The sequence below is a fragment of the Montipora foliosa genome, chromosome 12 (assembly GCF_036669935.1).
Source record: "Montipora foliosa isolate CH-2021 chromosome 12, ASM3666993v2, whole genome shotgun sequence".
Classification (NCBI taxonomy): domain Eukaryota; kingdom Metazoa; phylum Cnidaria; class Anthozoa; order Scleractinia; family Acroporidae; genus Montipora; species Montipora foliosa.
The window spans coordinates 24,946,143-24,966,928 of NC_090880.1; the positions used below are offsets into that span (position 1 = coordinate 24,946,143).

General features: G+C 41.2%; 1 protein-coding gene across 1 annotated transcript; it reads right to left on the bottom strand.

Moving 5' to 3' along the window:
* Positions 1 to 789: 789 nt before the first annotated feature.
* LOC137981044 (polycystin-1-like protein 2) lies at positions 790 to 16,445 on the bottom strand. Its single transcript, XM_068828412.1, has 12 exons — positions 16,399 to 16,445; positions 14,351 to 14,981; positions 12,678 to 12,815; positions 12,008 to 12,133; positions 11,651 to 11,891; positions 10,711 to 10,946; positions 8,111 to 8,824; positions 6,436 to 6,672; positions 5,629 to 5,978; positions 3,815 to 4,712; positions 3,228 to 3,399; positions 790 to 2,603 (listed from the first exon to the last, which is right to left on the bottom strand). Exons 1-12 carry the CDS (start codon positions 16,443 to 16,445, stop codon positions 790 to 792), a joined length of 5,604 nt encoding a protein of 1,867 aa, XP_068684513.1.
* Between the last annotated feature and the right edge of the window lie 4,341 nt (positions 16,446 to 20,786).

Below are 20,786 nucleotides of genomic sequence, written 5' to 3' on the forward strand. Positions count from 1 at the left end.
CTAAGTAGCTTTAAATCCCCGTAAAACGGAGCACTGATGGAGAGGGGGAAGTAAAATGAGCGCACCGTCGACCTCAGGTTTGTCAGTTGAATTACTGTTACGAGTTATCGACGTTAAATATGGTTACTTTACTTTACTTTACTTTACTTTTCAAGTCATTCGCTTGGGTATATAAAGGCCGTTTTCATTTAGAATCATCTTAATTAATTGTGATGTAACGATAATTTTATCAGTAAAGGAATTCCACACTACCATTTTCGACCATTTTCGAATTTTAAACTCGTGATAAACTAAAGATTTTCCCAATACACCCTAACATAACTTGACATAGCCCATTTAAAGTCAAATTGGTCATCGTAATAAGGTGAAGCATTTGCAAAGAAGACTGAAAATTTGTGGCTAGAATGTGACTCAAAGGAGTTAACTGATTATGTTTTGCTACCCAACGGGGCCATGGATTCGAGTTGCGTTCTCCAGGATTTTTTGCAACTGTTTATTTAAGTGATAGCGACGGCATGACAAAATTGTAAAAGTCATGTCCGAATTTCATACATAGACAGTATAAGCATATATATGCACCATACACCAAAGTCTTAACTAAATCTTTAACTAAATTCTCTTATGAAAAGATTCTTCTTCCTATGACTGAATAAGTACAAATTTTAACATAATTATTCCGTTTTTGTAATGTTTCGACCAACTATGAAAGCCAAATTCTGCCATCAAAGTATCGAGGGTCTGACTACGTGAAAATATGCTGCTCTCGATGATTCCTATTGAAATCTGCTTTCATCTTTCCTCCAGCAATTGCTTGTTCTCGCATACATTCCTGTCCCTCATTTCCCCTGATTTGTGGCGACTCTTTTGTGTGCCATCTCGAAATTTTCGGGGATCTTTTTGCCAAATGTCTTCAAGATAACTTCCAAAGGCAGAAAAGTAAGAAGAATGCTGATCAAGTGTAAAACTGCCATCGTCCTCTTCAAGACGCTCTAAAGCTCTCTTGAAGTCATAAGGAGTTGGAGTGTGGTAACTTGATTTCCTGCTGGAGGGAGATTTTAAAGACGTCAAAGATTGGCGTATCTCCCGACCAATCTGCACTATGCTTTCTTTCAGATCATTCAAAGACACGCTTTCAAATTTGTCGGCATTGCTTAAAGACTTAAACTTGAACAAAGCATCTGTGCGTTTGTCACCACAGTCGTCTTCACTATCGATGTCATTCATACTATCGCAAGAGGCCAGTTTGGCTTGTTCGCTTAGAGATTCGAAATCATCCTCTGTCTTTCGTGGTTTGTCTTTCCGTAACAGCCTTTCAAAGCTGTCAATTATGCTCTTTACAAGTGTCCAAGCTTCGTCCCTATAGTCCTTGACCTTCTGTTTTGAGTAGTCCACAAGAAATGCTCCAAGTTCGGCATCAGCGAAAGCTTCTCCCGGATCCACGTTCTTGACTTCATTGTAACAGTCATTTAAGATAGCAAGAAACATGTTTAGGAGAACCATGAACATAGTCAAAAGATAGCTGAATAAGAATATCGGTGTGATGTACCTGCTCGTTGACTGTAATTCTTCGAAATGCATCGCGCCTCCAAATAGCAAAAGCAACAAGGCTCGCAGCGAACTGTAAAACGAGCTGTAAGCATTAACATCCGTTGAAAACACTAGGAAGCCAACTTGGGTGTAAGCTAAGACAATTATCACAAACACCATCATGAAAGATAAGACTTTCGTTGCCGCTCTTTGTAACGTCCCAATTACTTGGCAAACATGGCGGTTAAATTTTATCAAACGCAGAAATTTGATTGTGATTATAAAAAGAACAAACGAGAGCAAGTATGTCTCCAAGTCGGACATAAACTCGATATAGTCGATGCTTGTTGTCTTGAAGGGATTTTCCTGGAGTTTTTTGACAAACTGGCTCGTTTTTGACTCCTTCAGAAAAAAGAAAACCAATGCGCATATAGTACTTGAGATCTGAAGGAGCTCCAGCCAGTTCCAGAGTTCTTTAAAGTATGAACATTTTTCACGGCGAAGCTTGCCAATCTCGGCGAATATAAACACAATAATCATGATCATCAATACTAGCTGACATATTTGGAAGAGGGATCGAGAACTTGGATCCGGTGAGGCATATAGCGAGAGCGTCTTGATAGCGACAGTCGCCAGTGATCCACCTGTTGGAGTTCGCTCAAACAAAAGTTTCACTGCAGAGAATAGAGAGCTAGATGGCTCAAAAATTGTAAATTCGACGAAAACAGCAACAGTTTGATTGTCAATCCACTCGTCGTCCTCTAACACTTCTATTACTCTCCTCGCCGAGCGGGCATTGTATCCCAAATCAGCGATGTAACCTCCACCAACAAACACAGCCATTACACCCCCGAAGGGTCTAAGGTTAAGGTCCTCTGCTGTACGATATCTCCAAGGCCGAGGACACTCCTTTTCGAGTTCGAAATCGTTGTAGAAGATAGTCGCATTTTGAACAGGAACCCATCTCGGTCTGTTGTATGGAGACACGTTTTCTACCTCTGTAATGTAGAACGGAAGGCATCTTGGAAACAATCTCGCCAGTTTAGGCTCGCTGGCCATGATTGGACAGTTCCATTCTGTTGATTCAAAATAAGTTTAGGACATGAATAAAAAAAAGATTGCGGTTACAGGGATCGCTGAAGGGGATGGCATACCCCTACCACCTTTTTTGCACTGGTTCTTTTTTGGGCCGGCAGGCTTCAGGTGTCGACATGGTAATGCAGGAGGAACCGTGATACCTAATTCTTGTTCGTGTCCACATACGCATGGTCTAATCGCTCGAACGCCGATTAGCTTTAACCAGCGTTGTAGCAAATTCGGAGGTTTTTATTTTTGCCCGTGGAAAATGGTTAAGCAAAGAAATTTAAAGGCTAAAGGAAAAGAAAAATCTTGGTCAAAACTAAAGGGCAAAAATTTTTCGGAAACTTTTCCTTGATCGATAAATAACTTGCAATTTCAGTTTGCACTATCTGTCATGCATATAGTCTTCATGTTAACATCCTTTAGTACCAGTTTATTATGAACTCATGAAACGTCCAGACCCAAATTGATTGCCACGAAGTCATTTCTTAACTGGTTCCGTATGTGGAGAACATGATAGAACAGGTGATTCTGAGGAAACTGCATCTATCGTCAGCCTATCATCCCTCTTTGAAAACAAACCATTTCGTGGAGTGATTGAACTTTGTTTTTCCACCCACCTGGTTTAACTCTCAATTGTCTCATCCTTGGCATGCCCACTAAGAAAGCCACACGATTGCTGAGGAAGCCTTCTTCGTACTGAAAGGGTCGGCCATTGTACCAGCCTACATCGTATACTCTGGGTAGAAACGTATTCTTTGACCATTTCCAAAACGTGGGAATATTATGGACCTAAACATTGAGAACGAAAAAGATTTCTTTTGAAAAAAAAAAAGCTTAACAAGCGATATTCAAGTTAAGAAGATTGTTATTCACTTTTTCGGAGGTCTCAATGTAGCAGGCATGGTTTAGGTCGCGCTGGACGTAGATTGTGCTAAAAAAGAGGACAGTACTCTCCCCACTGCTCCCAAAATAGTAAAATCTAGTGCACTTAAATGGGACCTTTGGGGTCGTCTATAGAGCCTACATTTCTATGCAAAGCTTGCATAGCATTTTTATGATTGCTCTGGCTAGTGGAAATAATAATGAAGGTGTATGCTACAGAATACACGCATACCCATTGCTAAAACCACCCACGTGAGTTTGGTCGTCAAATATCTTAATTTTCGAGAAAACGCTGCTCAGATTGCAGAGATGGAAAACTTACCCTCGCAAACGACTGGAACATGTCCTCCATAGACTGCGTGACCATGAATCGCTCAAAGCCTCTGTTGCTATAGCAGACCACCATCATCAGCAGAATAAATATCCCGAACAGCACAAACTCCAGCACTTTTCGGCCAATCTGTACAAGACTGCTTCGGAACTTGCGGGCTTTCTCCCGCTCTATCTCATTCGGAGGAACCACGTCGCCTCCTTGGCATCCGGATACTGAGTCTCCGATTACTTTCTCCTGTTCGGGTGGCTTTTTGATCAACACGGACAAGATAGATGCCACGATGAGGACTTTGATAGGCTGCATGACGATCACGTCTTGGAAGAAGGACACCATCACAGAGACAAGCCATTCATTGGAGGTTTCTGCGCCCCACATAAGACTGTAGAACAAAATGAATGTGGCCGAAGTCAATGTTGCCATGGTGCATATAAACCAGGCGACGAATAAAAACCAGTGTGGCAAGCATCGTTTGGGTTTCGTCTCTTCATCTCCCGTTTCGCTCGGTTTCACATTTCTAAAGATAGAAACGACCAAAACGTTAACAGGAATGGCGACGATACTGCTTTGGATTCCGATTTTGATCTGCGTCAGGCTGACTTTCAAGGGACCTATTTGCATGGCATCGCCGGGCGGTGTACCAAAATTGTAGAACATGGCATTGGTTATCATGGCAGCAAATAAGATTGAAACACAGCAAGCCAAACGCTGCGCACGCGTGAACGGGTTATGCGGGGGTCGTGTAAAAACGGAGAGCCAGAGATGTTTCTCTCCAAGATTTGTTGCGGTTCTGGAGTAAAATAAATTCCTGAATTCTGACAATTGTTTCTTGCCAGCGGCTTGCAGATCCAGTTCTAACTTTCCATCTTCCTTCTCTACTGCTATCCACCTGCAGAAATCGAAAACAGGTATACTCAGTTAGATATATTAGAGGCCAGGGATTATCTGGGGTTACAGCTGGGGGGAATGTTCTGTGCAAGAGAAATGACCATTGATTTCATTATATCCGAATATTGCGCAAAGTTTACTACACATTGCAAGGAGACTTAAAATTATTGAATGGAAAATGTCAATCGGAATTTCCATTGGTGGTGTTTACTGTGCTTCACAAACAAAGACATTATATCAAGTGAAGCTATGATCCTCACAGTTATGGCCGCAATTTTTGCAATTGCGTAAAGAAGCCTGAAAAATTCAGGACTTCAACGGGGTTTAACCCATGACCTCGCGATACCGGTGCGACGCTCTAACCAATAGCTTCTCTTGATTTCATATCCGCATTTCATATGTGATCCATTTCATATATCATTTCATCATTGATTCATTCCTCACGGGACCGTTAGAACCCACAAATGACCAGCTCCCAACGTTAGTGTCTTCATAGCTCAGTTGGTTAGAGCGTCGCACCGGTATCACGAGGTCACGGGTTCAAACCCCGTTGAAGTCCTCAATTTTTCAGGATTCTCAACGCAATTGCAAAAATTGCGTCCATAACTGCGATGATCATAGCTTTACTTGATTTCATATCCGCAGTTCACATGTGATCCATTTCATAGATCATTTCATCATTAAAGACATTATAAGGCGTAATTTCTCTGATAATTTTCATCTCAGTATGGCTCTCATCCAACCAACCCACAATTAAGGTGTCTGTTAAGTTGTTAACGTCACAAATGCTCAAATGAACAAACCAAGATAAAATGGACACGAATCAAAAAAGAGAGGGGTTACATTTTTTCGCTCCTGCCGAAGTACAGGAAAACGTTTATAAGAAAGTCTTGAGCTTAAAATCTTACATAAGTTACCTATTTGCCACAAAGTGGGTCTTCTCTTCAGAAGCGAGATCCACGATAAGTACTTGCATAAGAAACCAGGAAGGACTTCTGCCACTGTTGTCGTGCCAGATACGTATCCTCTCCACTGATCCCAGGGATTCTTGTACGCAAAGTGTAAAATTGTTGATGCTTCCTCGGGCGAAAAACAGCTTCTCCAATTGAGGATCCGTTAAAGAAATGTCACCAGTGCTACCCTCGCTGCCATAAATGGCCAATCCTACGTTGGCTGACGTGCCATTGCCACGCCACATTCCAGATTGAATCGATATGTGATACTTGTTTTCTCCTTCGTTTTCATTGAGGTTAACGTTTGCTACAACCTAAAACGTATGAAGTGATGTGAAAAAGATTCTCATGGGTAAATGAACACATAACTGAAATAAGCCACTTGCTGGTATTAAGGGAATAATTTGGCTTCGGAGGCGCATTAGAGGACATCATGCATCTATTACATAACATCGTAAGACAACTACCAGAATTCGGCAAATAACAACAAATTATGAGTGCTTCAAAATTACGTAGTTGCTGAAGTATTTGAGCTTTCTATCGAGTTTGTATTCTCTTTTTACTAACCAAAATATTTTATTTTGAACTGAAATATTGATTCGGACGATGACAGCAAATTTACAAAAGTAATTTGTGTGAACGCTTTGTTTTGTTTTCGTTTTCGTTATTCAATAACACTTATTATACTTGATTCCAGTAAAGGTGCGCCACAAGTATTCTTTTGACTCTTTTCTAAGAACTCGCTGGCAATTGTTTCTCTTGCATACCTACCCTAAGTTCGTCTTGCTTGTCTTCTCTTCTAGCAAATACTAGAGCTATGAGATACAAACCCAGGATGACACACACTGTAGACAACACTGCAAAGTTCCCAGACTCGGCGAGGTTGCCAAACGCTGCAAACACTTTGTCAAAATCGATGGGATTCGGAGCCACGAAAAAATCACCTCCAAACGCCGACAGATGGGTGCACAGACATTGTAACTGCTTCGAGGTTGTTTTTGGTCCGACCTGTGGATATTTCAAACAACAAGCTTTTAAATGTTGTTTCAAGAAAGATAGTCTACGAAAAAAGCAATTTGAACTCAGGTAATTATAAGAGGAGAGGAGACTACACATACATCGAGGTAGCCTGCTCGCAACCCCGTCAAGTAAGTGAAATGTTGGAACCCTTTTTTCGAAACATAAAAATACCAGAATGGCATAAGCGAAAATTACATCATTTGAAGATTTCATATGTTAAAATCAAGTGAATTCGAAATGAGGACAGTTCATTTTCGCGTTCCGTTCAGCTTTCTAACTGGCAACTTCAATTTCAACTTTATTTACTACTAATACATAGAAAAAATACAAACGGCGATTCCCGCAAATAGCATTGGCTAGTCGAGGCGGGAAGCGACAGAGAAAAAGAAGGTTGTCATCACAGCTTGTCAAGTTTGAACAAAATAAAAGAGAGTAAAATGAAAATGAAAAGTGGCCACAAAAATATTAACATAGGTTGCAGAAAAATAAAAAAGGTATAGATAGCAAAATATATATAACAATTAAAAATATATATAAATGTAGATATTTATATAACAGTATTAGAGGATGAAACATGGAGGTTGTTGTGAAGATATTGATGAAAATTTCTAAACAATAATGGTAGGCGAATCAATACAAGCATCCTCAGAAGCCAAGAAAGATAGAACATATATATAGTTTATTGACCAAGCGTGAGGACAAGGTGGCTAGAAATTGACCACGTTGGTTTTTTGCGAGTCCATAAACACGCAAAAAAAAGAACGAGGCCAATATCTAGCCATCTTGACCGAACAATCTTGGTCAATAAAGGATCTATTATTATGTGGGATAAAACACCAAAAAATTATCTTTGATTTGGCAAACCAAGCGAGAAATCCCGAGCGAGCAAGATAGCTCCACCTTGCCCGCTCGAGTAGCCAATCACAGCGCGGGATTTGGTTCATATGGCTTCCCATGTGAGGGGTTGTTGGAGTTAATAATGAATCAAAATGCAATCTAAGGCACCAGCTTCAAAACAAGGTTATTGTTAGTACTAATAGGCTTAAAGATTTTGTAACGTTTCGTTATGCATATAGTATTGTGAATTAGGATGTTGCGCCGTACCTGTAATCCAGCCTTTGGGCTGCAATTGGTATTAATAGATAAACTACAACATCTTGCTCTGTCACGGAGCTAGTCATATTACAATACGGATTACTTCCTAACGGTTGTTATGTGATGAATTAAGTTTATTTTAACCCTTTCCCTCTGTGAGCGAAACCTTAACATTTTACACAATGCAATGCTAACGATTTTACTCGTGAATGGAGAGCCCTCAGGGCGAAAGGGTTTAAAGCGAATGAAAACAAATTTCGCAAGAAAAAATGAAAACTCTTTCTTAAAGAGAAACGTCACTCTCGCTTTGAAAAAGAGACAGAATTCTCACCTGGCAGCCTTCACCAGTCCACTTCTCTTTGGATTCTGACCAGTACAAGCAACCACTGACCGAAATGCTCAAAGTATAATTTAGATCTGTCGACATATTGTATTTGGGTACCACAATGATAGGTGTTGGGGCAGGGGTCGTCGGAGCGTCCTTCACATCCACGCAAGACCTTTTGCCCCTCCTCTGACCTGATGGGTTGCAGGATCGCCTTGTTCGATCTGATTCAGTACTCTTTCTCATATATTGAATTCCAAGGAAATGAAAACCGGTTTTATTGGACACGAGGCTCGAGAAGGTAAAGGTGTATGGATTCGACGAACAATTCTGGGACCAGTTAGGGATGGTTGTGCTAAAGACGTGGCTCTGTGGAGTTGGTTTGGTTTTGTAGTTTACAAAGACGTCCACCGTTTTTCCGTGTTCGGGTTTAATTGTTATCGACACAAGCACCTCCGGAGACGAAACTGAAAACCTATGGAAGCGAATATTGGATGTACCGTCGCTTGGTTTAAGGAACAAATGCGGTTCAGAATCGTTGCTTTTCTGTGGCTCGTTTGTTTTGGGAGTAATCGGAATGAAGAGCTCAATTGGCTCTTGAAGTCCTGAAATGTTCATGGCCTTCCCTCCGCTTGCTTTTAGTTTGAAGTCGATCACTGATGACTTTACTGTTTCAGCGCTTTTGTCCCATGTGAAAGGATTCTTGTTGAATGACAGCATCTATTCGGAAAATAAATTAAAACTAGATATTTCCTTGGACATCGAAGTACGGTTGTAAGAGTGCAGACGGACTCAACATTGTTGGGACCTCCAGGTGATCTGGTGACATAATTCGGAGGACCGGGGAGAAAAATTTTAACGCCCTATCCCACAAGCGCGCGCGGCCTTGAATGTTATCTCCGAATTCAACATGGCAGGGGCGAGGTTAGATCTCGGCGGTTTCCACTTGAATTTTCATTCAGTAACAGGAAATGTGGGAGACACGGTAGGATCTGTTGAGTTTTGGCGATGGAAATACTGCAGGCAAATTGGAAACAAAACCTAAGGCCGCGCGCGGTTGTGGGATACTGCGTTAAAATTTTTCTTCCCAGTCCTCCATATTACGTCACCAGATCACCTGGTTGTTGCGTCCGTTTACACAGGGCTATGGGGAACTTCCGTGAGGACGACGACGACGGCTACTAGAACGCCATGAAACACTAGTTTTGTGAACAGAAACAATGGTTTTGAACGCCTGCCCGTTCTTTTTGCATTTCTTGGCTGTTCTCGTGCTGACATCCCCTTGAATTGACCACATTTGAGGTTATGTGGAAGGAAGCGAGCACCTGACAAAAACGTTTCCAATTTTCTCACCAAATATCCACACCGTTCGCACCAGTTTTATTCCTGGGACGAAGTAATCGCGAAATTATTACAGTACCGTGAAATAATATTTTTAGACAACGTTCTCGTAGCCTTCGCCATCGTCGTTTAGCAAGCTCCCTAATGCGGAATACGACGACGCCGTGGCAACGACAAAGCCACAAAACAACAATATCATTGGTTAAAAGAGGACAAAATCATCGTTGCTGCACGTGCGCGAACGCATTTATACACATGATTTTGCGGTACTCTGCATAACAACTACTTGAAATCTCAAATTTTATGTTTTGACGAGAACGTGAGCGTACAAATAAGAAACTTTCATTCTCTAATTTTACTCCGAACCCCTCGAATAAATCAAAATTTTAGGATAGGTCGCCCACATTGTACGACTTGAACGAGATGGATAATCAAAAGACTCTTATGATAGTACAAAGTTCCATTTTGAGGTAACTTTTCGGTGACGTCACCGTCGTACCGCTAGACCACGCTGCTGTGAAGACAAGATAGACCATTTTACAGTTGTAGCTACTAGTCACCTGGCCTAAGAATGGAAGCGAGGCTGCCGGTGACCTTGCCTTGTGCTTTTCTAATGTTAATGAATTAAAATAACACAGTTTACATGATAAAAGAAGTGAGGTCTGTACCAATACCTGGTCACCAGCAGCCTCACAGCCATTCATAGGGTAGGTCACTGAGCAAACAACAGTAAAATGGCCTATTCATGATAAGTGTTATGATACTCTGCAACCAAATTCGCATTTAAACCCCTGGTTCCTTATCGAACTTTTCTGCATGAAACCAGTATCTTAATGTCTTTTAATTTATTAATATCAGTTGTAGTTTTGAAGCTCGTTACTTGCCTGCGAATCGACAGCTAAGGTTCCTGTCCTCGACGCGCAAACATTGCGCTACTCGAGGTGACGCTTTACGAATTCGAGAGTACCGTAAACAGAGAGCGGAAACAGGGAGAACTAGAAAATTGCGTTGAGGCATATTAAGTGACGTAAGAGAATTAGCGGAAACCTCCTAATGAAAAAACACGATACTGAGATGTTTAAGGTCCCTTCTCAATATCTTGGAGGGGCCATGTGGCTCTTTTACAGAACAACAATGTTCTCCGCATTCAAACCTTTGATATCTTTTTACGTTTTAGCATGTTGTCAAGGTTTATAATGAACTCTTTAGGCCACAATTTCACTTTTTCTTTCGCCTGGAATCTTACAGTAGTTTTCATTACTTGCCTGCGAATCGACATCTTCAGGTGGTCCATCTCCTTGACCTGCAAACAGAGAGCTACCTGAGGGTAATGCTACCCCGCTAGGACCATCTCCGAGTTTTTTGCCTCCCATATCTGAGCTCCGTTGTCGATCTAACAAAACATCCAGAGACTTTGTCTTGAAGACAGTGGGCTTTTCGCCGACTTCTTTGGTGCCCAGTAAGCTGTCGCCCACTTTGGAAACCAAATTTACAGCATGCTCTGTAAAAAGTGTTGATTATGAGTTACAACCTATAGCTACAAAGGGCCAAAGCCTCATTTAGCGTTCAGAATTAAGCTTTAAAGGAAAGCAGTGAAATAATAGTGCTTGCGCGCTGGAAAATGTGAACTGAAAATCCAACTCTCAATGTAAAGTATAGCTCCGAAAAACGACAAATGAAACGAGAAAAAGGTACCGAACGTAACGGGAAATGTTAAGAATGCTGGAATGAATAAAGGACAGAAGGAATGCACAAGCAACTCCTAATTATTTTAAGTTCGCCAAACTTTACCAGCAACGTTCTCTAAAGTTTACTCGAAAGGCCAAAATTAATGCTTCCATTTCCCATTCATCACATCTGGTTTCGAATGAAGAAGGGTCAAAACAACATTTCGTTCCCCAGTTGGGCATAACCCACACAATTTACAGATATATATTTCTTAACAAGCAGCACATTTTTGCAAGTCTACTCTCTGGTCCGTTCCTATTTTATTGGTCTTGGTCATTAAAAAATCAGGACAGCGCCATCCAGATAGTTGATAATCCGAATATTACAAGCAACTGCGTAAGTTACAGTCATGGAAAGGATGGTGACCTAATTCTGAAGAAAATAACGCCATTCACTGAACAAATCACCATCCCAGCGGATTATCACCATCCACATCTGGGGCTGGCACAGTTTCCTTCAATTCATTTACTTTAACACGCGATTCCATACTAACCTTTTCTTTCCCTTTATCTTCGTCCCCTTTTCCAACTTCATTTTCGTCATTCGTCTTTTCTTCCGTCTCGGATCCAGCCTTACTGGAAGCCGCATTTAGCACGTTCCCGATTCCACTAAAAAGACTGGTACCAATACTCTGCACCAAATCCGAATCCACCGACCCACTAGCCATTTCAGACGCGATGAAATCAGCGGCGTTCTCCAACATTCCCAGAGCTTTTTCCTGACAACCAAAAGAAACTTGTCAGTTTTATAACATTTGCATTTGCTTTGCATCAGATCTTTGCACCTTTAACTGATTAAATTGCGTTTTAGACAGCCATGTTGCGTTTTATGTACCTGAGAATCATCCGATATTCCATCTTCGTTATCTGTCGCCATAGCGATGACTCCTACAACCAATGTCGCCTGTTGCATACTGGCAACTTCCACATTTGCCATTTTGCCAAGAAGCGAGTCCTTTAACTGGAAAAAAAGTTATTACCCCCTTATGCTGTTGTTCTCTAACTCCGTTTATGTTTAACATAAGTTACTTCGGTGCGCATGCTAATTGAACGCGCATGCCCATTTGGTCATGCAGAAATATTTTGAAAAGGTCGGCCCAATTTCTTTATAAATTCTATCGATGAGGTCGAGTTATTTCATCTGCTTCAATCGCATTCATCTTCAGATACATCAAGGAGTTAGAAAAACACGGGCACGTGAAAACTTCTCTCTGTGCAGCTCAGGTAAAGTTTGATTGGCTCGACGGTAATAATGACCCACAAGCAATTATGGAAATTAAAGCGAGCCGGTCCCTACTGCGGATGTGCCCTAGCTGTATTAGAGTATTAGAATGGTCCCCTAGAGTATTAGAATGGTCTTTAAATAAGTAGGAACGCAAATGTAAGATCTGTCGCCTGATGATCGTCCAAACATGAAACTTGAAGTCGCTACGCTGTGAAGCTGTCTTTCTTCTAAACTTTAATATAGTTTTTTATTTATAACCTTCTTTGCATTTATTACTAACCGAGCCCGACTGGCTATCAGCCATAGAAAGCATAGCAAACGCCAATTGCATGGCCTTTTCGGAGTTTCCAGAGGCAAAGAGATCATCCAGCTTGTTCTGAGAGTCTGCCGTGATTTCCGCGGACTTAGGTGGTGTTACCTAGAAGACGAAGTGAAGAACGTGAACTCAGATACGTGTGAAGACGAACAATGCCACGTAGAGTAAAAGGTCCGCCCCCCGCCCCCCTACCCTTCACTGGATCCTTAAATTGGTACGTACTTTCTGCCCTCTAAACATCAACAAACGATGTAATTTTCTCCCAAAATTTGGCGGTCTCAAAAGATCATGTTGTCACACTACACATGTCAAAAGAAACGGTCACATAATTTATGCTTGAAGATAGCTCAAAAAAGTGCAGGCCGTAATCAGATCGCAAAATATTGCACCAATTTCATTTCCTCGTGGTCGTTTTGTGAGGAGCGATTCGACACGCGCACGACACACTTACAAAAGTCCCAAATGATTAAGAGTCCCATGCAGCTTTGTTGGCCAGCATTTCCTTTGCCAGCACAAAATATTGGGAGCGTTTAGCCCCTAAAACTGGATTAAAACAGAGGTAACAACTTTCGTTCGATCGACAGAATGTGGTGCGAACTTTCGATGAAACGTTTGGTGGAACACTTTAGTCGAATGAACGTTGCTAGAACTTTAACCGTCGCTTTGCAATATGAGCACAAAGCCCCAGAGTAATCCACACGCTTATTTTATCACCATTTATTGTTGGTACCTTTAGCTACGCTTCCAATATCGGCACCAAACGTAAAGACGGCTGAAAATGTTATAACGTCTATAGCTTTAAAGTGGTACGATGATAAAATTTTTACCCCTTGATTTTTTGAGTGTATCACATAGACTTCCATGAGAGAACAAAAACGCCATTTACCGTTTGCAAATTTCTTCATTAGTTCCGGAGATATTTAAGTTTGAAAAATGGGTAAAATATGCAAATGAGATGACTAATGACGTCATACACTCAACCCAATATTATATTGAGTATATAAAAAGAGCTACCTTGGCCAATTTACAGCGCAGACCATTGAAACTTGGTAGTCTAATAGTTCTACGGGAAACACACCTATGGCTATAAAAAATAATGTTCCCATGGCAACTCACTCTTTTCCAGTCCCCACCCACTTGATTTCAATATGTTAGTGATTTTCAGCTTGAAAAATGTTAAACAAGGCCACAAAGTCGTGCTAACATTTTTATATGCTTGCAGGAGCATGCATATGAAGTGCTGCTAACAAATATCAAAATGGAAAGCCAAAAGTGGCCAGAAAAGCCCATAATATGGGGGAGGTCTGGAACCCAGTATGATGCCATGGTAACAGAACTGTTAAGCTCATATTGTGGAGAACATTTAGTAGAATCTTACCGCAAAAAATCAAAAATTTCTAATACAAATTGGCTGAGATATCTCTTTTCATCATATTTGAACAAAATTTGGTTGATTGTATGACGTCATCACTTGGCTAATTTGCATATTTTAAAAACTCAAATATCTCTGGAATGAAAAGAGATATTTGAAAAAAGTAAACAGCATTTTTCTTCTCACGCAGACTACTTGTTTATGTTTCAAAATGGCTTAGATAGGAAAGATGTGATTTTCGTCATAGTACCACTTTAAATCGTACCTGTACATTGACCAACTCTACCGATGAATCTCCTAAAGAGTCAATGACTTCCAGCTGAACAACAAGAGAATAGTTGTTCGTCTGGCTTCCTGGGGGCAAATCTGTGGTAAGGTTTGACTGCAAACCGGTGTGAAACACCACAACACCAAACTTCGTTTGGTACGAAAACTGATATCTAAGAGGCCGATCCATGTCCGTCCAGTTAAAGCATTTGATCGCAAACTCAGTGAGTACGGCTTCTCCTTGCTTGGGATCTACAGTACAACCAGAATCCTTGCCTTTCTTGGATGGTGACAGATTCGTGTGGAAAACCAGACTATCCACTAGGTAATTTTCCTTATCCAAACGTGCAACCAGTACAATTTTGTATGTTCTGTTGCCTGTTAGAGCGCTGTGATTCATTTCAGCTCTCTTGTAACCCCTAATCGCAAGATTCGGTCCGTCCAATGATGTTAATGCTATCTCAGAGAGATGATCGACCTTCCTCCAGAATTGGTTAGAACCGTTGTTAACGGCAATGTAAAGAGACCAGTGATAAGAAGTAAGAAACGAACACGATATTCCTGCACATTGCTTCCTGAAGAGCAATTTTCGTCTCGTGCTGACCTTGTGTTGGCAGTTTGCTGCACACCTAAAATTCACAAAATAAACTATTTGACAATCACTCGAAGAATGGTACCTGCCGCTCGATCACGTGAACAGGGGCCATACGCAAGGATTTCTCTCTAGAGACAACCCGCCACTTTTAAGCGAAACAATTTCAAACCAAGAGAATTTAAACGTTAAAACAGAGGGCGTTTACCATTTGCACGGAAAATCCGGTCGGCATGGAATGCTCGTAATGGTACAGGATTTTCCCGGTGTGGCGTTCCGCCAAGCCCGAGACTCTCGCGGCTAGAAGAAAACAATAACAAATCAAAATGACGGCTCCATCTGCAGCGTCGAATGGTGGGAAAAGAGGGCGAAGTGCACCGGGTCGAGTGGGAGTTTTCAAATGGTACAGGATTTTTCCGGACATTTCGGTTGGAACGGGAAAAGAGAAATACCTCTGAGGATTTCCATCTTTTCCAGAAACTTTCCGGTGGAATGAGCTGTACCATTTGAGTTTCCAACCGGAATTTTCGGTTTTTGTTGACAAATGGTAAACGCTCAGAGTTTCATTCCTAGTTGGAACATTAACGTTGCTGCCATATCTTGTTACGTTACTTGAAACTGCTTGCTTCGAAAAAACTTGACTTCACTTGTTTTCATCTGTGACGTTGTCCGGGGAAGTCAAAAAGCTAACCCAACGTCGTTCCCAGGGTCTCTTGTCGACAGTGACAATGGAGACCCTGGTAACGAGGTTGAGTGCTAACCATGACTTTTTTCACAGGAGTGGGCATGGGAGGTGGGTGGTCCAAGCGTTTAACTGAAGCTTTTCGTGCGTGACTCATGCCCCGTCCACACGTATCCGGAGATTTTTGTATCCGAAAATTTTTTTATGCGGATACAAAAATATCTGCGTCCACACATAGCGTATACGAATCGTATACGACCGTCCACACGTATCCGATTCGTATCGGGACATCTCAAAGGATTAGTCAACAGAGCACGCGCATTACAAAGAAAGCTGAGCCTGCGATAATTTTGGCGCCAAATTCGCGGCTTTCTGGTTTGTTTACTTGAGGTTTCAACACGTGTGAACTTGAAGAGCGAAAAAAATTCCTGTTAAAAAACACCATAAAAAATGTCTCAATTAAGAGAAAAACAGAAAAAAACCGAAGACAACTCATTTGTTTGGACGGACGATGAAGTATTGCTGCTTCTTAAAGTGACATGGATTACAAAACAGCAAAGACTATGGAAAATATCGATTAGGAGTCGTGCCAAACCAAATATTCTGACATTTTAGATCTCTTCAATGACCCCTATTTTGGAAAATGTCGCGCGGAAAAAGACTGGTTCTGATACTGTGACGCCAGCGTATACAAAAATATACGGATACGAGCGTCCACACGTATCAATGTGGTAGTACAAATGGGGTAGTACTTTGTGGAGGTGATCTGAACCGATTAGATCTGGACTGTCTTTCCACTTCATCTGGCCTTGTGCCCATGGTGAATTTCGCCACTAGAGGGACTACCATCTTGGATAACTGCCTCACAAACCACCCTGAGCTGTTCAACGACCCTTTACGCTTTCAAGCGCTGATAATGACTGACCACTGGGGCGTGATACTTCCTCCGGGGAACAAAATTAAACCAATCCGATCTAAATGCTGTTTTAGGGATTTTAGAGAGCATCACAAGATAAAATTTACTTCAGAGTTAGAAGATTTTGTTTGGACACCTGTGATTAATGCTCCGGATGTTGAAATAGCAACTAGCATATTAAATAAGGAACTGCACAATCTTATGGATAAGTGTTTCCCTGTGAGGAGAGTTGTGATGTCTTCCCGTGACCCTCCGTGGATTACTCCACTAGTTAAATATTTGTTAAGGAAGAAGAAAAGAGCTGCTGATAAGGGCCACGTTCTCAAAGTGGAGGACTTGCATCGAAGGTCTACAAGTTGATTGGTGAAAATCGAAAAAACTGGGGTAGGAATGGAGCACAGGGGAGTTTGCACTGGTGGAGTAGAGTGCATAAAATCACCTTAAGGAAAGAGAAACCTCAGCCATATTTAGAAAAGGAATTTCTTGCTGGTCTCAATGATTATTTTGGGGATTTGTGCAATGATGAGAACTACGTTAAACCAGTGCCTCTCAGGGTAAACCCCGAGGCACACCCACCCCCAGAGCTCCAGGAATTTGATGTGATGGTGGCATTATCCAAGATTTAAAAAAACCGCTACTGGCCCCGATGGGTTGCCGTTTTGGGTTTGGAGGGACAATTGTACAAGTCTCGCTCCTGTGGTGACTGCTTTGTGGAACAAGTCTCTGTCCTCTTACACATGGCCGACAGCTTGGAAAGAAGCTAACATCAATCCCCTCCCAAAGGTAGACACTCCTGTTCAATATTCGGATTTTCGGGGAATTAACGTGACTCCAGTTATAGCACGCTGTTTTGAAAGAACTGTATACCATCATTACAGTAAGAAAGTCTTTGAAGAAAATCTGACTGTCACACAATATGCGTATAGTGAGGGCTACAGCTGTACAGACGCCTTGATTCTAAGCTTTCTAATGGATAGGAAACAAAGACTGATATTCAAGGGTGTTATCTACAAATGGCATAATGTGAACAAAGGAACAACCCAGGGTAGTGTCAGTGGGCCCCATCTTTTTAATTTGTTTGTCAACGATTTGGCCATCAGGGATAATGACCTTACCAGCATAGTTAAATATGCTGACGACACCACCTTGCTAGTCAAAGTATGTAAAAATGAAATGGATCTTTCTCAAAAGGTTGTCAATCAGTTTTTCAGTTGGACCCAAGATAATGCCATGGCATGTAATCCTAAATAATGCAATGAACTAATACTTTGTAAGAAGGTTGCTCATGATATAGACTCTGTGAACAATATAACGCAAGTTTCTTGTTTAAAAGTGTTACGGGTTACTTTACAAAGTAATCATAGATTTAACGAGCATATTAAGGTTAAGCTGCAGGAGGCCAACAAGTGTCTTTATGTCATAAGATGTTTACGTAAAGAGGGATACCAACAACCAGACGTAGATTACGTTTTTAGATCAATTGTTCTACCCAAACTAACGTACGGTCTACCCGTATATGCCTCCTCAATACCTGAATCAACGACGGTTCAGAATTTTCTACAGCTCTGCTTTAAACGCAAATATGTTTCGTACCGAATTGACATATATGGCGTATTAGAAGAGGTTGATCGCTCACTATTCAAGAAGATCTCCGGTATGCCCGGTCACCCTCTGTACCCTTCTGTCCCCAAAATGAAAGAAAGATCAGCACGCCTCCGAGTTCCTAGTAGTCAACTCCCTAGGGTTAATGCCCAGCGTTTTAAAAATAGTTTTTTTAACAGGCTTTTTTTTTAATATAGAGTAGCTATTTAATGTAATGTCGATAGCCTTGTAACTCTAATTAATTCTTTCGGCTATTTTTAATGTAACTGTTCTTGTTTTAGCATGTATTTTGCTTAAAAAACAATAAAGACCTATTTATTTATTTATTAATAAACGTAAAATTGAGATCACCCCTCTGGTCTCACAAATGGTGGGAATTATGGCGCGTTCTGGTTTGCATGCTTGTGCTGAACCTTCGACGGGAAGATCTGGGAATGAAAACTGGGGTTGATACCCGTCCGTTTGCGGAGCAAAAGGGTCGTCTAGGACTGGTACCCACAATACTGCAAACAAACGCCTGGAGGCATTTGACTGAGGCACTCATCGCTGGTCACCAGGCCCGATCTCATTAAGGTGGTTCAAACAAGTTTCAACACTTGAAAGAAACGTTCTTATCAGAAGGATTGACTCTACAAAACCTTATCACTTTACAGGAATGTTATGGTACCATATCTAACACCAATTATTGCTGAAAAAGATTCGGTTATTTTTGCGACGTAAAAGGTTACCGTGGCAACGGTAAAGCCTTGCAAAAACACCCCATATTTTGGCCTTAGCTGCTCATGTGTCAAAAATGAACTTGGTGACCCCCATGATTTATTTCTGAAATGGAACCACCATGCCCGAATGGATCTTTCTGCAAAGTTTTAAAAACATTCTGTGGAGCGGATTCAGAGCCACCTGAAATAATTGAACATTTAAGGTAGCTTTGAATCCGCTCCGTAGAATTTTGTTAAACTTTGCAGAAAGTTTTATCTTGGCCTGCTGATCTCTTTTATGCTGTAAAAAATTGGGGTCACTGACTTCTCTTTTCAGATATGAGCAGCTAAAGTCAAAATATAGGCAGGTTTTGCAAGGCTTTCCTGTTGCCGTGGTAACTTTTTACGTCACAAAAGTGACTGGATCTTGTTCAGTAATAATTGATGTTTTACATGGTACCATAACATTGCTGTTACGTGATAAAGTGTTGTAGTGTCAATCTTTCTAGTGATAAGGTCTCTCGAGAGTGTGGAAACTGGTTTCAGCCATCGTGATGCTTCTCACCGTTTTGTCCTTCATAAGGCGTTTGTTTGCATTACCAACGTAACGAAGGGATCAAGCGTTGTTAACCAGAAACAAGTTTCTTGTAAAGGAGAGGGAACTCATGGAGCAGTTCTGCTGTGCTACAGGTGAAGGAAAATTATGTCTTGGGTAGTTCCAATCATGATTTTCTTGTGTTGCATAGAATTTATCAGCCTGAACTTGAATGTTCCAATCGCAACCTCAACACACGAAGGGAGGTAGTTTTTTATTCTTATTTCATGTAAATAGATCGCCTGTCTTCAGACCTTTAATCTGCTCACTTTGTAAATGGATTGTTTTGTGAGTTGTTTGGTTTTTTTAAAATTTTATGTTATTATTATTATTTTCTCTAATACAATACTGCACATTTGCATTCACACGCGCTTTTGCTCAGTTGCAATATGTAGGCAAATAGAGGTACTTACTTACTTACTTTTCGCGAAATATACGGTTTGTTGTTGGCTAAGCTAAGTACACATTTTTCAGTGTACACTTTCCTTAGAGATCTTGTACGTTTATTCCCGTGATCACTAGCGGAAAGTCATCGAAGGTTGCTGCGGTGGTAAAGATGTCTTTCTCCCTGCGCCTGCAGGATCGTAAAAAAGTTTGACCTTTGAAGTCGCTCCTTTTGTTTTTGATTTCTTACAACATGGTAAAAGACAAGAAGTGGTGTCTATTTGTTTGGTTGTTGTGCCACTGGTCGCTTTAATGAAAGAACAAATGGCTTCTCTGTGTGCACGAGGGATACTCGGCCGCTTCAGTCTGTCAGAGCTGATAAAACTACTTAGTCGATCAAAATTACTGAACTGCTACGGTAACTTTTTTGAGAACATAGAAATACAGCAACTAAAAGTTAGAGTGAAATTACTCGTAATGCCCTTCAGGATGCCCCCGGTTGACAAGTAATCGTCTGGCATTAGACAGAGTAAAATCTGTCAGGTCTCACTCTTAAGAGTTAATGAGTTAATGGAGTGACTGGTTAATTGATGGGGGGGGGGGGGGGGTTGGGGGACTCAATTTTTGACTGCTGTTAACTGATTTACTCCTCAGGCACCCCAGGACACCCCCAGTTGAAGAGTAAAGTAAAATTTTTTAAGTCTTACCCTACGCAGTCAATAAAGGGCTTTAGCAACGACAACGGCGACGGCAACGAGAACGTCACAAATTTGCATATTTAGTGGGCAAAAAAAACGGCTTTGCACGCCCTGCACGTGCGTTTTTCACTTTTGTTCATTTCTTTGCCGTCGTCAGCAAAACAACAACGTGAAGTAGCTAAATTTGAGGTCTTATGTAAAACGTCAGCAATTGAAGATAAATTTTAATTTTCTCCCCTAAATGAAGCGCCGCTCATAACGATTTCA